General features: G+C 34.0%; 1 protein-coding gene across 1 annotated transcript in view; it reads right to left on the reverse strand.

Annotated features, from left to right (window-relative positions):
- Positions 1-4,590, reverse strand: part of LOC111388109 — a 7,777-nt gene extending 3,187 nt beyond the window's left edge. Inside the window, exons 1-6 of the mRNA XM_023012771.1 lie at positions 3,832-4,590; positions 2,856-2,947; positions 2,375-2,477; positions 1,706-1,956; positions 1,172-1,303; positions 715-837 (exon numbers count right to left, since the gene is read on the reverse strand). Coding sequence (XP_022868539.1) covers positions 715-837; positions 1,172-1,303; positions 1,706-1,956; positions 2,375-2,477; positions 2,856-2,947; positions 3,832-4,036 — 906 coding nt within the window. The 5' untranslated portion in view covers positions 4,037-4,590. The remainder of the gene's footprint in view (positions 1-714; positions 838-1,171; positions 1,304-1,705; positions 1,957-2,374; positions 2,478-2,855; positions 2,948-3,831) is intronic.
- Between the last annotated feature and the right edge of the window lie 18,188 nt (positions 4,591-22,778).

Genomic DNA, 22,778 nt, shown 5'->3' on the forward strand with positions numbered 1-22,778 from the left:
CTATTACTATAAGAAAAACTTGATACTGGGAATCTGACTAGTGACAATCAACCTTAGGTTGATCAACCTCAACTATTGTAGGTTTAACCCTCAGGACGGGACGTTTTGGGTGCATGGTTTAAAAATCCCAATTGGGGTCCGCCTCAAAGAGTAAGTGAACGAAACATGGCTTCTTAAGGCAGTTTCTGGAGGCATACGCTTCAGCCAAGTAAGGTAAATACCTCACAGCACCACCTCAAGGCTTGTGAGGCATGCACTATTTCATTTTCCAGACTCATTTACTTTGCTTTAGGTGTGGGACCATGAAACAATAAAAATTCTAATCGATCCACTTTGGGAATAGCCCACCGCCTTAGTAAAATATTAAAAATCTTGTTTCTCAAAAACATTTTGGGAATTGTTCAGTGCCACACCAACTAAAGTAGTAGTTTCTTTTTATTACTTCATAGATTTTCCTTTTGTTTGTTTGTGCATTTTAAGTTGTTCTATATGAATTTTGAAGATCGTTTCTGATTTATTATGTGCGTAGTGTGCATTTTAATACTTTTTTTTTCGACATTTTTATGGTTTACAATGAGGCTTAAACCTCAAGACGCCTTGCATCAATAAATAAAAATGCCTAGGTACCCGAGTACAACTTTTTAAACATTGCTTTTTGGTAGACCATACAACCGAACAACAAAATACATTTAAATGGTAGGAACAACTACATACCTCACCAGGAATGCTGTTTTGAACAGTATCAAGTATTGTTCCAACATTCCTAGCCAAATCAGCAGATAAGTGAACAAGTCTCTGTTGATGTTTTTCTTTTGCAGTCTTCAGAACCCATAGTGGCTGTTTCACAACAAATATATTGAGACAGTATGAAGAAAAAATGCATCAGGAGCACAATATTTTACATACTATCATAAAGGCATGGAAAAATACAAGACGCTATTGGCATGATTGGTAGGAGAATTGGACAGTACCAGAGAGATTAACCCAAAAAATAGAATTTAAACTTTTGTTTACATACTGTCCTGTCCTGCCTACAGCTTTTGAACGTGGACTGACATGGAGTTGACAAAAATAAAATTTCACTCAGATTTATGAACTATATCAACTCCAAAGAATATGCAATACATTTGGCAGTCATTTATAAATGTGAAAAATGCAAGGAAGCACTTACTGTAACAATGTTACTGGAGTGCCCCAGATATTTTTGAATTGAACATCCTTCGCATACTACATAACTAGCACAGCAGCCAACAAACCATTGATCCACCAAAGTAGCACCTTGTGTAGAGACGGCCTCAGCAACCTAAGAAATTGTTTCCACGTCGAATAGCATCAATTATTCAAAGCACCTTGGACAACTTTAATTCATTTAAATTCAGAAAGTACAAGCTTCATAACAACATAAGCATGTAAGACTTGCATGGCACATGTTTACCTAAGATTAATTCATTAAAAATTTCCTTTCAAGTAAATTTTTGTTTTTAAACATGTTTGGATAGGTTAATTTACTTATTTATAAGTAAAAAATTACCTATTTTGACAGTAGCCAAGAGATTACTATTTTCCAAATTTGACCAACAAACATACTATCTATTTTAAGACTTCTTAGTAAAGTTCTTAAGCTTAGCCAAACATGCACTTTATATCGTTGAAGCAAGCGGAACAAAACTTCAGCACCTGGGAAACTTCACGTCCATGAACCTACCTTATTGTGTAGCTCGGCAGATATGTCTGGGTCAACATAAAAGGATTGGCCAGCTATGGGCAAAGAAACTATCATTTTAGGCTCTCCTTCCGAAAAGTGTGATTGCGATCCTCCAGTCATGTCAAGTTGCTTAGCATACTCAAGCGTTGCAGTGGGAAGACAAGAATTCTCAATACTAGCATTCTGAACATTCCGGTTCAAGCCATTCACTTTTCCAACACTAATGCTATAAAGGGATTCACTCAACCTTACTGAAATGAATGAAGAAAACAACCTCAGTTACTCAAATGAATAATACATTTTTAACTTTTTTGTTCGAAAATTATTATAATTCAGAAATAAGTTCAGAACAGAACTATGCCAGAAGATTTCATTCTATGAACTTCTTTCACGATCTCGTAGAATCATGAAAGCTAAGCCATAGACATTGACTTAGCAATAGCATTAAAAACAAAATCAATGTTTCGATTTTCTCGAATTAAGAAATGAATAATGACTACAACAGGATTAAGGGCAACAAATGCTAGAGGACTCTATACTAAGTATTAAGATTGAAACATATATGATGCACAAAACTAATACAAGGAAATGAAAACTACATACCAGAAGCTCAATTTCTAATCCCTAAAGACAACCCAAAAAAAAAAGATTGAGATACAAAATTTTTACCTTTCCTTCTGACGCTATCCACAAACCAGCCAATCGTAACCAATAACAGACCATTTGTTGGTCCATGTCTCAAAGCATGCTTGAATTTGTGTCCATGAAAACTGTAAAAGGTGTTAAGTGGTAACACAAGTGTATTGGGTGTAGGAAACAATCTAACATCAGCAACATAACTGAGTGATAATCATCAAATGAACATATTAGACAGAGAAGCCAGTTTCCAAATTCATGCACTTATCCCACGTAAAAACAAATGTTTTCTCTTCTTGTGTTGTCATCAACGATATTGAAGGCCATGACAAATTTAACCAAATTGAAAATGATTACATCTTTCATAATTTTATCATATATCCTAATATTATTCGTGCCACTTTACAGAGCCAATAGAATCATTCTTTAGTTTAGAACGTTAAAAATTGAAAAATAAGGCATCATACATGGCAATCCTAAATAAGGAAACAAAATTGCATAAGATTAAGGATATCTGAACCACCAAATGGGTGCAATGAGGATGTAGGTGAGGGCTATATTGACCTCCCAATCTTTCTGTTGCTTCCTTCACTTGTTTCCTAGCTTCTGTAAACCACATCATGAATGCCAAATATACAATAATCATTGCAGAAATTACATCGATAAAATTAAAACATTTTGCACTAACTTCCTTTATGACCAAGACTGGGTTCTGTCCATAGAACTGGGAAGCAACGAATACAGAAAAATATATTTAGTTCATTCTTTTTCAATTATTAAGGGAAGCATAAAATATTTACTACAAGAAAATGATATTTGTAGCATTAAACAACACTCAACTCACTAATACTATTTCCTCTTAACATTTTTTTAGTACTTTTCATTAACCAGCTTTCATTTTGAATACAGCGCCTTAAAACACCTTCTGTCCAGTCTTGAAGACAAAAAACTTCCATTTCGAGAATTATGTTTAGTGTCTCTCCAATGAACACGATGTCCATGTTTTACAAGAACTTCCTGCCTCTTATACTTAGCTAGATGACCTCTGTGGCATCTGAAGCATAATTTGAATAAATAAGTTTATCCCTCTTTAATGAGGTGTTCGATAGTAGAGGATAAGGGCTATTAGTCCAACCAATGGATGAAGCCTCGTACCTAACCTCCGAGCTTTTGGAGGTGACCAAAACTTTAAGTGACCTGTTCGAAATCTTACACCAAAGTAATGTATATTTCGGGTACTAATAACCATACAAATTCCATCATTATCTTGCAAGAAATCCGGTAAACACTCCCCAAGATTTAACATTACCAAACATCAACAGAAGTACAACTATGATATCAAATCAAATTAACATAGTAATGAAAACATTGTTATAAAAAACAATGTATAATATCAATATATGCATATACATAAATATTTGTTCTTGAAAACCTTAAATGCACCAAATTCAGAAAAAAAAGTAATCATTGTTTTGAGGATGAGATTGTACCTTTGGAGAGCCCTGTGACGCAAATAACAAGGCTAGAAAATGGGAAATCAACTGTTTTCACCGGAGATTCGGGAAGTGCAGAGGCAGATGAATTAGGGGAAGTGGGCTTAAAGGAATAGGATTGAAACCCTCGGAATGAAGAAGAGAATTCAAGAAAACGTTCTGAACATCCCTTCTTGTTTATCACCTCCACTCTTCCACCCATTCTCAACTATTCATTCAATCAATCGAACAAAATTCAATATAAGCAAGTCGAATTTGTGGAATATTCAGACCGAAAGGGAACTGGGTTTAATGCAAGATGCACTGGAATGAATGGAAAGTGAATTTTAAATTTATATAAGGAATATTCTAGTATTAGAACTAAACCATAACTGTTATAAAAAGATATTATGTTTCTACTCTGAAAGAAAGGAAATTAGATCAATGGATTATAACTAGAAACTAGAAACGAAAATAAGAATTTTTTCAAGAATCTTCTTTATTTCGATGTTTCAACATTTTTTTCTTCATTCGAAAGAAGAGTAGAAGACCGAATAAAAATGAAAAATATAGAACAAAAGTTGTCTATAAGAATTTTTACAGAGACTTTTTTGTAAATTGTGCAAAGCGTTTGATTCAGCCTTTTTTTATTCCTTTTGCGTTTTTCTGGGTTTCAGAAAAATGATATCTTGAAAGTGATTTATCAACACTTACACAGCCATGGCGTTGGCCATGATTGGGAGATTTATAAGCGTTTTTGGCCGAAGTTCAAATGGTTTCTAATTTTGAAATAGTACTCTATTTTTCTCATTTTTAGTCACAATCAATCATTGAAATTTTCGAAATAGTCCTCTGTCCTTTAAATTTTGAATTTATCTATATGTAAAACGTCAATTCTCACAAGACTTTCACAAGTTCTTCATTAAAAAATTACCCAAAAAATTCCCACCCTCCATGTTAAAATTCCCAGTGTTAAGCTTTTTGGACAGGGGATTGGGACAGGGAATTGGGACAGGGGGCATGTGGCGCCCCCCTATTGGAGGGGTAGCTGACGCGCCAATAGGGGGGCGCCACATGCCCCCTGTTGCCAAACCCTGTCCCAATCCCCTGTCCCCCTAGCATCTCTCAAATTCCCAACCTCCATGTTTGTATGTATTCAGTAGGGGAACCCAACACGACTCTTAAAATTATTAATACCCTGTTTAAAAATTCATTTTTCTCATTCTTTTTATTAACCACATATTTTTCAATAAAATTATATTATATATAATTTCAATTTTTTTTTTAACCACACATCTTTAAAGCATTAATATTGCAAAGGGTAATTATATTACCATCACAAAATTTAGTTATTACACCATATTTAAAATATAATTTCAATAAATATACCACAACAAATTTACAACTATTCTCCTAATACAATAAAAGCCAAAAATGAGAAAAAAATGTGGTGTGCACATCCTCTCATTATTAATCATCCTTTTTCTCAACCATTAATCTTCCATTTTGTTAGATCAATAAGAGATCAGGACCGTTCATTACCAAAATGTCAACATACTCGCAATTAGAGCGCTCCCTAGATGGCAACCATGGAGACTATTTTTGGCGAAGGGGCAAGCTTCGAATAGAGGTATATAGAATGGTCGGTTGCTGCTCCTTTATCTCTTTCTCCTGCTATTTTTTGAAGGATGCACCTTATGCCAAACATTGGTTACAATTAAGACCAAAAAACCCACCACTATCTCCCGAATGGATTTAAGAAATTTGTTCTTCGCAATGTCTCAAAATTGGAGGTCTTAATGATGCACAACAGGTCACTATTCATTTTTCTATCTTGTTCTAAGATACTGTGGCATTTTAAAATTGTCGCTGACTGTTTAATTTGTTTAATGGTAGTACTTACTGCACGGAGATAGCACACAATGTTTCAACCAAGAAAAGGAAGGAAACTGTTGAGCGTGCAGCACAGTTGGAGGATGTTGTCACCAACAGATTGGATAGGTTGCGCAGCCAGGAGGATGAGTGATCTGTGTAGTGGCTTTAGTTCTTCAATGCAATATCATATGAAATCTTGTGTTAGCAACTATTACAAGGATGGCCAATAGATGGCCATGGCTGACGTTGAGGGGAAAGTATATTAAAATCCTAATTGTGTAATTTTACTTAAGGATATTTTAGTAAATAAAAAAATTGTGGTGTACTTAATAAATTTTGTAGTGGTTATATAATTACCCTATTACAAAATACTTTTTTTCCCCAAAATTTAATTAAAATTGAGGCCAAACAACCATTAATAGCTTTTCTTTATTAATTAAATGAGCCCCATCTTCCAATCAATGCGAGCCTTGGCGCTTCACATTTCCCATGTTTCGTTTTTGCATCTCTCATTTTCTTTCCTCTAGTCCCTTGTGTCACCTCATCTATCTGGTCGTGAATTGCATAGACTCGAAGATCAATATGGAGAATAGAATTTTCGAGAAGTTATTTAAAGGTCTCTAGAATTCCCGAACAAAGAAAAATGGTGGAAGGATAGGAGGAATCTGGTGGTTAAGATGACAACATGATATTTGTTTTAAGAAATATGGTACTTAAACAAATTTCTCCGTTCCAAGTGGTACCAAAATTTCTTATTACCATCTGCCCTTTTTGTTTTGTCTTCCAAACAATTGTTCCTTAATTATCATTTCTAGTTTTTAGTAATCAGAGAGCCAAACAGGAGCCAAGAGGGTTGCAATCACATGTATGGGTCCATCGGTCCACAGCCCGATCCTTGGTCTTGGGGCATCTGGTTTTCACATGGGAAGATTGAGGTATATATCCTAATTTAGATAAATAATTTTTTTTAATTCCTTAAGCACTCTTCATGTCAACGAAAACAAGACAAATTATGGAAAAAAAAAAATAATAATAATAATAAAAAATTGAGTGCATTCTTGATACAAATGCATGTCTAGATTAAAAAAATAATAATAAAATGCCAATGATGAATATGGTTGTTTGAGAAACTATTGACCTTTAAATTGAGCTTTCGAAAATTTCAGACCTCAAAATAAATAAATAAATAACACGCATGTTCTCAGTATTACCTATTTGCAATTCGAAACAAAATAAAATTTACACAATTTAATTTATATAAGATCTTTTTAATTTCAAAATGAAAGTGATTATTTGATGTAGTGCAAACACTAAGAGACAAAAAATAAGTAATCATAAATTATTGATTTGCACGCGAAACCATTTTGAATCAAAACTAGATAAAATGTTAACCTTATGTTATTTTTTGAATTAATCGATACTTATTCTCTAAATACTATCATTACTTCTTCTCTGCGGAAAACTCACAACTTGTGAACCTTCTACTTTCGTTAAGCTTTCGCCCCTTACAGAAATAAAAGTAAAGCCCCAAAATGTGACGAAGCCGTTGCTTCCCGTACAACATAGTCAAGGGACAATTTATAATGCATTCATAATCCCTACAACAAAAGATAAATTTGACCCTGCTAAAATAAAATGACATAATTAACAAATGAACACATAACAAATCATAAATTTAACTCTAATGAAATTCAAAGGACATAATTAAATAAATATCTTGGACTTCATTATTCTCCTCGAGTTGGAGAAGATTCGCCTCTCTTCTTTTTGTCATGCCTTCATCCATGGTTCGTAATAATAGCAAACAACTAGATACTTGATAGGTCTACAAAGAGAACTCCCCAAGCCACACACGTCAACCTCTTTTGACCCACAAACAACATATTTCCATGAAAAAGCCCCTAGCTAATAACATTATGCCAATCGAAAAAGAAATACTGCACCATATCAACTTGATAAGTAGGAATATTTTTTCTAATCCATTTGAGATTCAAGGAGCCAACTCTTGAATCAATGAAATATCTCTTTTGCAAAAGCTTCACAAGCCATCGGTGGTGGTCTTGAAGGATTGGTGAAGAGCATAATGTTGGCTCTATTATCGATCGAAAATTGAAAAATATAGGGTTAATTTCACAAATGGTCGTTGAACTTGGGCAAAAATTACAAAACGGTCACTGAAATTTAAAACTTTTAGTAACGATCACTTAAGTTTCCATGCACTTTCAAAAATGGTCACTGAAATTTAAAAACTTTCAGAAATGGTCACTGATTTTTTAAGCTACTTTTGAGGCAATTTTCCGACAACTTCCAACCACCAATGCCACTGGATTTTGATACCGTTGGAAAGTTTACAATGTCCTCTTCAATTATCATCAAAAATCTCCCCCAAACTCCAAAGGATTCGGCCGGAATAAACCCACAAAATTAGCTACTCGAAAAGGCGAAAATCTAGGCAGATTTTTCAGATTTTATGGGCTACTTTGAGGCAACTTCCGGCCACCAATGCCATCAAATTTTGATACCGTTGAAAAGCCTACAATGTCCTCTTCAATTACCATGAAAAATATCCTCCAAACTCCAAAGGATTCGGTCGGAATAAACTCACGAAGTTGGCTATCCGGAAAGGCGAAAATCTGGGCAAATTTTTCAGTTTTTTGGGCGACTTTTGCGGCAACTTTCCAACAACTTCCGACCATCAATTTTGCCGAATTTTGATACCGTTAGAAAGTCTACAATCTCCTCTTCAATTACCACCCAAAATTAGCAGGCTTGGTGGTCGGAATTCACAGGAAAATCGCCGCAAAAATCGCCAAAAATCTAAAGATTTTGCCAGATTTTCAGATTTTTGCTGCGATTTTCCGGTCGAATTCCTTTGGATTTACGGGGAAATTTTGGGTAGTAATGGAAGAGGGCATTGTGGGGCTTTTCAAAATTATCAAAATTTGGTGGTATCGGTGGTCGAAAATGATAGAAAAGTTGTCGCAAAAGTAGCCTAAAAAACTGGAAAAAAAACTTCAGTGAGCGTTTCTGAAAGTTTTTAAACTTCAGTGGCCATTTCTGAAAGTTTTTAAGTTTCAATGACCGTTTTTGCAAGTTTCTAAACTTCAGTGACCATTTTTTAAAGCGCCCCAAAACTTAAGTGACCGTTATTGAAAGTTTTAAACTTTAGTGACCGTTTTGTAATTTTCTCTATAGTTCAGTGACCGCTTGTGAAATTAACCCAAAAATATATGATAATAAATCATTGATTCGTTCATGGAGAAATTTTTTATAATATATTATATGTTTAACTAAAAAGGCTAAAACTTACCGGAGCCAAAGCGACCATCAAAACCGAGTCCCTCCCTAATTAAAATTGCATACATAATAAATGATAAATTTGACCCATACTTAAATCGAATGGCTTAATTAAATAGATAAACACCTAAAATTTATAAATTTAACTCTAATGAAGATTAAATGACATAATTAAAGAAATTATCTTCGACTCCATCATTATTAGATTGAGTCACTGTGGAAAATTATCAAGAAATTATTTTGAACATGTAAACTCGTATTATATCATTGGAAAATAGTAACTGTGAAATAATTTCAAGTTAACTCACAATACTTACTCTCAGTTTTGGATTGTGTAATATTCAATTTATCTTAGTATTTAAATTAACTATTTGATTCAACCACTCATACTATTTCTTGAATTGACTTCACCAAAATTTTAACACCAGCCAAAAAAAATAAAGAACTATGATGTCTTTAAAGATACTATGAAAATTGTTCTTTCTCTGTCTCCAAAGAGTACCAAAGCACATTGAAAAAGATGTGTTAAAAAAGTTTATAAAAGATACTACAATCACTAAGCCCTTATTTGAGCTCGATTTTTGGATAAAAATGTATTTTGGAATAATATATATTTGGAGAACGTATGGTTGAAATATAAAGAAAAATTTTCGATTTACATATTATATTATTTTATTGAAAAATGTATGATTAAAAAGATGAAAGAGAAAAATATATTTTAATAAAAATGAAGCTCAAACAAGGGCTAACCATTCAATTTTAATGAAATTTCCCTAAACATAACATGGTCAAATGTTAAACACACATCAAATTTACGTGGTTATTGGGTATATTAACTTATCTCTTTCTCTCGACACTCCGTTTCAAATTAGTTTATAAAAAAATAATTCACAAGAACAATTAAAAAAAAAAAAAATACTGTATTGTCTTTTCAAAAAAAAAAAAAAATTGTGTATTTAAGAGCTAAATGACACAAGGATTGAGTATTTCAACGTGCACATCACATTGTTGTAGAACAACTTTGTATATTTAAGAGCCAAATAGACATAAGAGTTGAATATTCAACGTGCACGTCATATTCTTATGCAAAAGCAGAGTTGGAGCACAGTATTTTATGCATGCTTTTGAATTTGACACGGTCGCATGGAAGCTTCTTTGGAAGGTATTCATTTTAGTCCTTTAACTTTCCTTTCTTTCAATTTGGCCTCGTTTCTTCCTTCTTCCATTTCCATCAACTAATATTGACCTCCAATTGGTACTTGGCATGATCAAATCTTCGATTGTTCCTTTTGGGGTTATCTTTTGGATATTTGCACTTGGGTCCCTAAACTTTCACTTTGCTTCATTTTGATCCTTTTTGCTTTTTTTCCTCGTGAATTCCACCATGTCAGTCAATATGCCCTAAAATCCAAGAATTAAACGAATTGAAGCCATAATTCAAACACTTTGCTTATAATTTAGTTATGTTTGTGAGTTATACAAGTGCATAAAAATGCACTTATCAAATTCCCAAATTTGAACTATTGTTTGTTCTCAAATAAAATAGTGACTTAACTCTCGACAAACATGGCTTAATAATTTGCCGTGTCTCAGGATTGGACATTAGTATTAGACACCAAATCAAAACTTTCAATAGTGCATGAATGAAATCAACATTTACCTGTTAAGTGCACCGTTGACACGTGTGTGTGAACTCATGCCAACACATCAAGCTTAAAATGGAGTTAATCCCGGCTCAGAGTGATTAATCATATTCTCACCTCGCTCGAGAGATACACAACCCCCAAACTTATTATTTTCGCTCAATTATCCCGGGGTTGTGTTTTGAAATCACTGTTCTAATAACTATAATTTTTACCCTCTCTTAGTTTGGATATATCTTACTATCACAGGTTCACATGTTAACAAATGAAGGCTCTCTTAGATTTGATTGCTTCAACACTTAAGATTAAACTCAGTTACTTGGCTCGCCTCGAAGGTGTAATTTTATCAGCCGAATATCCAAGGGCTTTTATCTATACTATCGTGTCCTTCAAATTTCTCATTTTTTCTGTCATCCACTCATTTGCTTTCTATGTAACCCCTGTAAAAAGTTTTAGATCGATGACTCCCAGAACAGTTGACCTTAAGGCACCAGGTTTTACACCCCTATAGGCTTATTCACTCGAGTTATAAAAGCGCGATCAGATGACTTTTTATTAATTTCATCCCATCTTGCTTTCTATATGACTCCTGTAATGAGTTTTGGGTTAGTGATTTCCAAACCAGTTGGCTTTAGAGCACCAGATTTCAAAGTATCCTTACAAGCTTACTTGCTCGAGTCATAAAGGCATGGAAAAATGTTTCCTATTCTTGTAACCTAAGTAATGCCCTTTATAATTTTCCCAGGCATTTGGTCTCTAAAATCAGCACCCAATTTAAGATTTTCACATAGCCTTCATCTCATTTGTCTAAGCAATCCACACAAAAAAATTCATGCACAGAGACCTCAATCATCTCAATGTTCTCCTATGATTGTTAAATCATCTCCAAACTATCTTAAGGTGGTTTACTATTTCATTCGGTAGAGGGTTATCAATTTTTTTTATGCGCCTTGTGTTACAAACCTCAGTCACTAACTCAATATGTAAACCATGAGTGGCGTGCATAAAGAATATCATGTATTACACCAACAAATATCAGTTAATACATTCAGCACCATGTCATAATACTAGTCCAATGATCACATCATAGCTGGCAGGGTTATCAAGCCCACACAAGTATACAATGATCTTAACACAGCATATTAAATAGTCTTATAATCACTCATCAAACACACAATATGCAAACAATAAACAAAATTATTGATGGAATGTGATAGATTCAAAAAAGATTACATACAGATGGTTTAGTATCCAAAATGAGTTACTATTCAAAATATACCACCATTCAAAATATGCCACCACCCCGACTTATACAGTACATTGCCTCAATGTGAAAAGTAAAAGTTTTTTTTAAAAGCATAATTTGAAGGACAAGTGCAAATTAAAAATAACAAAATGAGTTAAACAAGACTCCCTCGATCACTGTGGTGGTGGTGACTGAAAATTGGGTCTCACAGTGTCCTCGTCTGGTGGATGTGAGAAATGGGCCAAGATCTGCCTTAATAGGTCCGACTGCTAGACTTGCTTTGCCTGCACAGCTCTAATCATGCTATTCTGTGCTCTATCTTCTTCCTCCATGCTACGTATTCTTTCTCAAGTGTCATTTACTCTTATCTGTATGCCATCCACTCTGCTCACATACACACTCAGCCGCTCGTTCTCTCCATCTCCCTCCTAGTTGATTGGGCTTCCTGATAAGCAGCTTGTGCCATGGTTTGGGTGGTACTGATGTCATGTCGGGCTGTCGCATGTTAGTCGTCAAAGCTCCTAAAGCCTGCTGAATGCCCTGTATGTCGCGACTAGTCCTTGTGAGAGTTGCAAACGTCTGATGCAATAACTATGTATCAACTCTCGTCGGTGGTGGTGGTGTCTGGGACATCTCAACATCATTAGGCCCTTGGCCCTTTGCAGTATACTGCTATTTGTGGCGCTGGTTTTCTACCTTCTCTCTGTGCCTTATCCTAGCTTTGTCTTGAGCCTCTAGTGTGGTGTGCTTTATAGGGGGACTAGGTATAGCAGGCGCTTCCCTTGGTGGATAATGACACCTGCTGCCCTGCAAATTTCACCGATGAGGTTGGGAAAAATTAAGGAACTGTGCCTATCTCCCAAAGTACCCAAATTGTGTATCTGGTCATAGCAGAGTGTGGCAAGATCTATCTTATTTAACCTAAAAAAATAATAATCCTAATTTAGTAGAAACCCTAATTTATGAAAACTCTAATTTCGCTAAATGGATTATGAATTGAATTGAATATGCAAAAAAAATGTGTCAGATGAAATTAATTGCAATGTGATAATTGGAACGCAAAATTGATTGTATTCAATGAAATTAGAAAGCACTAGGATCACGAATTCCTATGTAATAATCACTTGAAACCCTAATTTCACAATTTGACAACACAAATTGATTATTCACGAATCAATGCCTCTAAGTCTATCCAACATACTCTCTTGAGAAATATTGAACCTATTCTTATATACCACCAGTCTATATCTCTATGACGGATGCATATACATAAGAATGCACGTAGTTTTATGAACAATTAACGATTCACACAAAGCATAGACGTATATTTCTATCCTTTATCGGACCCTATGATGATTTATACCTTATCAAATCTATTTTCCTTCTCTCGAATGTAAGAAATAAATTACTACACATCACATAATTGTGTATACTCAATCATGGACAAAATTAATGTATATAAATCATTCAAACAATCAAATATGCGTTTAATTGTCAAATTGAAAAAATTAAAATCTAAAGATCATATTACATAGTTCATCGATTTCCTAGTACAAGAAAACTTAGCCTAACATGGAGAAACTAAAGGAATATATAAATTCTTGAAGATAAAACATCACCAGATTATAGATATGCGTGAAATATTGATAATCTTCGTGAAATTCTTCGTTAATCTCCCTCAAATTCATCTCCAATATGTTTTTGTCCTCCTCCAATGCGTTTTGCCCTAATTCTGACGAGTCTAGGTGTAGTGAATGCGGTCGCATAGAAGCTTCTTTGGAAGGTATTCATTTTAGTCCTTTAACTTTTCTTTTTTCCAATTTGGCCTCATTTCTTCCTTCTTCCATTTCCATAAACTAATATTGACCTCAAATTGGTACTTGGCGTTATCAAATCTTCGATTGCTCCTTTCACGTTATCTTTTAAATATTTGCACTTGGGTCCCTAAACTTTCACTTTGCTTCGTTTTGGTCTTTTTTGCTTCTTTTTCTCGTGAATTCCACCATGTCCATCAATATGCCTTACAATCCAAGAATTAAATGAATTTAAGCCACAATTCGAGCACTTTACTCATAATTTAGTCATGTTTGTGAGTTATATAAGTGCATAAAAATGCACTTATAAAATCCTTCAAACTTGAACTATTGTTTGTTTTGAAGCAAAATAGTGATTTGACTCTCAACAAACAAGGCTTAATAACTTGTCGTGTCTCAGGATTGGACATTAGTATTAGACATCAGATCAAAACTTTTAATAGTGCATGAATGAAATCAACCTTTACCTGTTAATTGCACTCTTGACATGTGTGTGTGAACTCATGCCAGCATATCAAACACACACACACACGCATATATATATAGATGGTGTGTGTTTTAGGGGCACGTATTTAGAGGGTAGTATGTGTGTATATATGAGTATTGTGTGTGATTATATGAGTGGGTGCACATATATTATGTATTTGTATGTATGCATATGTAAATGTGGGTTGTGTTTACATCTAAATCTAAACCCGTGCCAATTTGTGTATACATTTTTATAATAATATAATAAAAATAAATAAAATAAGTTAATAGAACAATATTATGGCTTAAGCTTTAAAAACTGGATTTCGACGAAGTTCCTAAATAATTGATATGAATTAGGATTTTGGCACGTAGACTTCGTGAGTTACTAGGGACACCTCTACTTGCCATTCGAAAAGTAAATTGCTAGGACTCAAGGTAAGTAAATGTCCAATTTTCTTCATAGATATATTACTTTGTTATATGTATTTATATGTTATCTCAATTGGTATTATGTGAAATTAATATGCGATCATTACTAAATGCTTTTAATGATCATTCATCATACCAATCATCCATAAGACATGCATAAAATTTCATGAAAAAAGAGTTTTTTTTTAATATTAAATGTCGAGATGAGAATGGATGACCTTTTTTTTTTTTAAAGGATATGTACTCCGAATAATGTTTTCATGACGAGGTGTATGTCAATGCCATGAAAGTGTGAGTGGAAAATGGGGGCCTGGGGGACGGATGCATCCGACCAATGTTCATTTTGCAGTACTACTGGTAGATTCGATCGAGTTCCAACTAATATGGCCCACTGCATTCTGATTGGCTAGACAACACATCAAATGAGCTCACAACCTCAATGTTAAGGTTTTTAAAGAAGTGAAAGAGAAATAAGATATATGTCGAGAAATGTTTCTTTTTATATTATTTGAAAGTAAATCACGTGCATATTATACGCATGTATCATATGTATGAGATTTGCTTACTAAGAGCTAGCTTATTCCACGTTGTTCATTCTCATTTTCCAAATGATGAGAGCTAGGTGATGCGACAAGACTACTTGAGGCGAGATTGGCTTAGTACTGTCCCATATTAAATGTTCTAGCTTATATTTTAAATTAATCATTTGGACTTTTGATAAATTTCATTTCTATTAATAATCATTTTCGGATCATGTATTTTACATCACAAAATTGTTTAAGATTTTATTATTTTGCAAGTTATGATGTCAATGAAGTTCATTGGTGTTAAATAATTTTACCTATTTTCTGCATTTATTGATTTATTTATTTAAAAAAAGAAAAAAAAAAGATAAGGGGACAATTAATGCTTTGCACTTATACGTTTAGGGTTTCTAGATTTGTCCTCTATTACAACCTTCAAGTCCAAATTTGAATTATTCAATTTCTTGATGTAATTGACTTTCAATTCTTGTTAGGGCTCGATCTTCCCTACCAAAAATAATGAATTGACCTATTGTTCTTGATAAATTTGATAATATTATTGTATATAAAGAAGCAAGAGAGAGTTCTCCCTTGTTTTTCCTTTGTTTAGTATTTATAAGAGCCAAAAATTATATCAAAATTGATTCCAACTTGGGTTCAAAAAGAGTTCGAATCACGAAACGAAATTTTTAATTCATCTATGAAAATAGATGTGCACGTGTGCAGGCATAACTCTCGTGTGCACACCATTAAACCGAATGGATCTCGGGTTGGTGAAAGCAATGTACCACTTGCGCACGCATGCGGCGATTTGAATCGCGACATCCTTGAGTGTTTTGATCATAATTTTCTTTTTTGATATTTGATTAAGATGATTCAAAATGCATTAAAACGATAAATCTATGGGCTACAATTCTTCTATATTTAAAATATCTCTTATTCAAATGTTTGCTATCCGAAAAATAGGTCTTAATTTGAGGCAAAAAAAATAAAAATAAAAATCAGAGTATGACTTTTTCAGCTGAAAATTGGTTTATGCGAACACTTTGGCTATATTTCACTCATTTGACCTTTAATTGCATCCAATTGATCATATGTGATCTTCATGTTGAAATTTCTAGTTAAGAGAATTCCAAATTCGTTGGGAACAGATTTGGAAACTCCAAGATTGATGGTCTGCATTGAATCAATCTAGCCCTCTTTTTTCTCCGCAGTGATTTATGTCCATTTCTTGTCTTGATTTTCTAGCAATTATGTCTATTTCTTGTCCTGATTTTTTAGCAATAGTAAAGGCCTATCCATTGAGAGTTTGATGGAAACTCGGTTATAAATCCGATTTTGGTCCCTAAACTCTGTGCTCATCTCCTTCAGAAATACACCATCAAACTGTGGGTATTCAGAGTTTTGGGGCACCAAAATACCGTAAGAAATTAAGGGTGACAGAGCCTTCATCAATGGTTGGAGGTATGTTTCGGACTCGTGTATTTTATTCCAAATTGATCTGATTGCTGGTTGAATTTATATGTAAGCATGATTAGATCGTATTTAATTTTACATTTGGTATCAGAGCCATTATATTACCTCTGCCTTGGCGTTCTACATCAATCTGCATAATCTGTCTTCTCTGGTAGAATTTATTTTTTGAAAATAAATTCAAACTTCTCTATAAAATCGATTTTCTAGATTCTATATGGTATTAAACTTGAGTTTTGATGGAAGGAAGGACGAATTTGAGGTTGGTTGTGACCGGGTCGATTTTAACCCATCCAGAGATTGAAGACGATCTCCGTTTTCCAGTCCTTTACATGTTACATATACAGAAGGGAAAACAACACAACTGCCACAGTTTAAGAATCACATTTCAAACCTCACAATCTTGTTAAATTATTTCATAATTCAGGTGATAATTAAATTTATTAAATATTTAATTATTAATATAGCATAATTAATCTAATTATCCCACCCCGCCCCAGCCATCACACCAAATTTTAAATTCAAAACATTCTCTCTCCCCACCCTACCTCCGGCTACCTCTTCGACGACACTTCCGGCAACTTCTCCGACTCCGGCCACAATTTCGGCGACTTCTCCGACGACACTCCGACTACCACACCCCCCCTCCGACGACAGCTCTAGCTCCGACAACCATTCTGCTAACAAGTTCCGACGACCCAACAAATTTTTCGACAACTGTTCCGATAACTAAAGCAGTACCTTTTTTTTTTTAAATGACATGTGACCAGTTTCAGTATATGTGTGACCTGTGACCATTTTTATTAAATCTGTGACCTAATCACATAAAATGTAACTTATAATTTTGATTCATGACTTCTACGAAAATGACATGTAACTTGTTCATATTGATATGTGACCCGTTTATACTAATTTGTGACTTATATGAAGGATCGTGGCATGTGAACTCAAACATGTGATCAATGTACTGTGACCTCAGCGAATTGTGACCCGTAACTTATTGTGACCTTATGTGTTCATGATCAAATTTGTCTTTAGTGTGACTCTCTGTGACTAGATTTGTGTTAATTGTGATTGTATGTGACCTGTGACCTCAGCAAATTGTGACCCGTAACGTATTGTGACCTTATATGTTCATGATCAAATTTGTCTTTAGTGTGACTCTCTCTGACTAGATTTGTGTTAATTGTGATTGTATGTGACCAACTTTGTCTTTGGTGTGACTAACTGTGACTAAATTTGTATTCAGTGTGACTTTCTGTGACAAGATCAATCTCAAGTCACAACTGATCACAATCAACACAAAATTGGTCACAAACAGTCACAACAAATACATATTTGATCGCATAGGGTCACCACAAACAAATCTACACACATCGCAAACCTGTGATTAATTGTGACCAACTTTGTTTTTTGTGTGACTAATTGTCACCAAAATTATTGTGCACAATCAGTCAATCACCCAAAATCCAAAACTCACTCCACCGACATTCACCATAACGACCACCACCACTACCACCTGTACCAACGTCTCCAGCATAACCATCACCACTACCACACCACCTCACCATGAAAAAAAACCAATAACCACCCCAAAATTCCGGCTAAGCAACAAATCGGATAAAAAACTCACCCACAAACAACCCACCCACAGCAATCGGATCAGACAAATCAACAGAAACAACCAACAAAAAACCGTATTAGAAAACCACCAACAAACTCCAACAACCCCAATAAACCACCGTCGAGCAATGAGAGTTCCAACCTCACTGTCGCTACAATGGAGGCCGCCACTCCTTTCACAAACACCAACTCCCAGCATCGACACCTGCATTTTGGCCCAGATCTTCAGAGAACCCAGAAAATACCTAGGGTTCATCACGTCCAACATTCCGCCGTCGTATAGGTGGCGCCTCATACAATCTACAGCGACGATCTGAGCGAAACGTCGCTGTAAATCGCTAACAGTACAGTTGAATCGAGCTGCAAATCGCTCATAGAACCATTGAATCGAGGCTAACGGTGACGAGCGTTGCACCGGTGGGTAGTCGATTCAGAGCGCCGTCACTGCGGTGGCGATGCCGTATGCGTCGACGATGATGGCTATGTCGTTTATGGTGCTGGTTTATGACGGAGAGAAGAGAAGAGAAGATATAAAGAGAGAAGGGATAGGGTAGAGAGAGAAAAGGGATGTTAAAAATGAATATGGTTTGGAGATATTGAACGGTTTTAAATATTTATTGGTTTAATTAATTTTTGTTAATCATTTAATTGTAATTATTAAAATATAATTATCACCTGATACTTGAAAATTAAAACTTAATGCCCCTGTTCACGAAAACTGATTTTTAAACCTAGGTTTCTAGGTAATTTTCCCTATACAGAAACCAATTGAGAACGATGGACTCTTCACTGGACCGTGAATTATGGGGCCCATTTGAAATCATAAGTATTTTACTTATTTGGAACATATCTATATTTTCTGATTGTTCGCTGGGACATAGTTGTTGGGTCATTTAAAAAAAAAAAGGATATTAGCCGAATTTCCAGAATTTAATAGTTGGGGCATAACCTATAATTTGTTTCTGGGCCGATTATTGTCAATGGACATATTAGTTACATAATGCCCACTAATGTATTTATGTAATATTCATCGTGGTACTTAATTTAAGAGGATATTTGAGGCATAAAATAACATATTGTATTACAGTTAATTTATGCAATAAAAAATTATTCTTATCTTAAGTTTATACCAGAAAATTTTAATGTCTAGTGATCTATATAGTTTTAATTAATTACGGTGTAGCCATGGGCAGAGCTAGGAATTTTGTCCAATGCGAACAAAGTTTAGTTAAAGTCGAACTTTTCGGTTATGAATTTAATGATATTACGACAATGTTAAAAATGACATGGTGACGATACTAAGAAGATGATCATCTTCTTCCTAATTCTAGGATTTGTAGAAAGTTGTGCAATATCAAAATTAATTTTATTCGATATCTTCTCATCAACATTTTCTACGAAATATTTTCTTTTAAAGAATGTCTCCATTGGCATTTCACACTAAAATAAACCACGAGTGACAATTAAATATGAATTGATAAGAAAATAACTACTAATTTTTACAAATTGATAGAACACCAAAAAATCATCAATAATTGTTTAACTAATTGACAAAAATCAAGATTTCAAGAATCCATCACAAATATTACCAATATTCAACATTCGCATAGCCATAATCACTAATATTAAACAGAAAAATCACATGATTAAGAAAGTTTTTATTGCAAATTTGAAGGTCCAAGAAAATGTGAGTTTTAGGAAAGAAATGAACTTTGAAAAAATTTCAAAACGAGGGCGGATTAAAAGAAAATTTTTAATTTCTTGCTGAGGGAAAGAGTCAGAAAATGTCACCATGTACTTGAAGTTGGGATAAATTAGTGTATGAGCTGGATAATAAATAAATAAAAAACCTAATACTTAAAAACAAAAAATAAAAAATAAAAACAAGATAGAAATTGAAGTCATTTGCCTGCACTGGACAGTGAATAGCACCCTCCCTGGGAGTAGCCACAACATCCTTAATTAAGTAAAATTATACATTGTGCTTGTTTAAGATCACATAAAGAATTTTAGACATTAAATTGTAATTAATTATACTTAATATAATGAATTTTGTCCCACAGGATTTTTTATTGTATTTATATAATTAATTAGGATAAGATCAAGTTACCCTTTTTCATAATATACCCACAGGAATTATGGATTATGATATAATTTGATAGTTTTATCATAGAGTTTAGGATAAAATATCAAATTATGATAATAATATACTCACTAATTATGAATTAAGTACATAATTTGACAATTCTATCAATTAATATAAAGAATCTACTTGAATTAAAAATTTAGCCTACAGACAATTTTTATGTTAATAGATTCGAATTTATACATGATTTTTATTAGTAAAGCATGACATTTAATTAAGTCTCAATTTTAACATCAGCATATAATTTTAAATTTATGCAGCTAGTCAACTTGCAAATTTTTCTGATATCCATTGTGATATTCCCGAACTTAAGGGTGATAATTATAAAGTATAGAAGGAGAGAATTTTACTCAATCTAGGGTAAACGGATATTGACTATACAATTAGGAAAGACGAACGATCTGCAATTACTACGACTAGCACTCCAAATGAAGTTGCTCTTTATAAATGATGGGAGAGATCCGATTGCCTCAGTGTGATATTCATAAAGACAAATATCTTAACTAGTATACATGGTTCGGTTGATCAGCATGAGAAAGTCCGTGATTTGCTAAAGGCCATAGATGATCAATTCATCACTAGGGATGGCAACGATTCGATTTTGGTTCAGTTCGGCCAAAATCATTATTGAACCACAAAATTTTTTGTCATACCATAACCGCACCAAAACCACGTAAATCGGTTCGGTTCGACTTGATTTGATTCGGTTAATAACCACGCAAATAAATTATTTTTTATAGGTCCATCCGTCAAATTAATATAAAACAATTTATGAAAAGAGAGTTAATCAAAACAAAAACACAATATTCCAAACGAAAATGTAAACATTATCCCAAAATCCAATTGCAAAATATAAATTTAACAAACGATATTATGAATATAGCAATACTAAATTTTTCCTTCATTCTTGATTCTTGTGTATTGTAGTTACTTGATTCATACTCAATAATTCAAAAGTTTCAACATTAACTCATATTCAATCTTTATTCTTCCCCATAACTCTTACTAGTATAGGTCAGCACTCAAAATCGATTCCTATATAGTAAATAAGAAATGTAAGTAGAGAATACAACAATACTACCTAATCCAGAATGGTTTTAACTAAGATTTAAATAAAAAAAGTACATCTTCGTCAACTTGCTCCTCACTAAACCTTGTCATCCCTAGTAAAAGCGTGATTTTTTTAAGCGGGTAATCGGTTCGGTTTTGGTTCGACGGCATAAATACTATACCCGCACCACCACGAATCGGTTCTTTAAAGTCAAATACCATATCTGCCCCCAATGCACCATCGGTTCGATTTTTTCGCCCCATTTAGTTCGATTAACCATGATTTTCGATTTTAACGGTTCAAATTGTCATCCCTATTCATCACTTCAGATAAGACACTATCAAGTATTCTAATTATGAAGCTCTCTTCCAAGAGGCTCACCATTGTGAGAGGAGTGCGCGACCACATCATGCAGATGATGGATATTGCTGTTCAATTAAAGAACCTCGAGGTTAAGATGTCGGAATCCTTCCTGGTCCATTATATCCTGAATTCTCTCCCATCTCAAAACGGGCCTTTCAAGATCTCTTACAACACACATAAAGACAAATGGTCAATTAATGAACTCATGACCATGTGTGTTCAAGAAGAAGGGAGGCTCGTATTGGAATAGGGAGAAAGTACAATGCCAGGAACGCGGGGAAAAGATAAAGCCCAAGCCAATAAGACGGGAAAAGGTAAAATACCTCCCCAAGCTAACATTAAGAAGGAATCCTTATGTTTCTTTTGTAAGAAGAAAGGACAAGTAAAGAAAGAATGTGCCAAATTTCAGAAATAGCTTGAGAAGAAAGGCAATCCAATCTCATTCGATTGTTATGAATCTAATATGGTTAATGTTATGTACAACACATGGTGGATTGATTCTGGTTCTACAATCAATATTTCGAATACCTTGTAGGTATACGAAACCTAAGGAGGCCAGTAGCAAGTGAGCAAGGTATCTATTCAGGAAACAATATGCGTTCACATGTGGAGTCTATTCAAATGTGTAGTTTAACTTTAAGTAGTGGTTTTATTTTAAATTTGGAAAGTAAGTTTTATATTTTAAGTTTCTCTAGAAATTTGATTTTAGTTTCAAAACTTGTACTTTTGCATTATTTCTTTATTTTTCATAATCAACTTTTAGTTTATTTTGTAAATCAGATCTCGTTGGAAATGGTACAATGTCTTATCATCTTTTCTCTCTCAATTTGCAAATAACATCACTTATAATGCTATGTATATTCACACTGGTATTAACCGATGGGTTGTGAATGATGATTCTTCTAACTTATGGCATCGGAGATAGGGACATATCTCTATATAACGGATTAAAAGATTAGTAAATGATGGGATACTTAATGCTATTGATTTTACTGATTTTGAAACTTATG

The sequence above is a fragment of the Olea europaea genome, unplaced genomic scaffold (assembly GCF_002742605.1).
Source record: "Olea europaea var. sylvestris unplaced genomic scaffold, O_europaea_v1 scaffold454, whole genome shotgun sequence".
NCBI classification, from domain to species: domain Eukaryota; kingdom Viridiplantae; phylum Streptophyta; class Magnoliopsida; order Lamiales; family Oleaceae; genus Olea; species Olea europaea.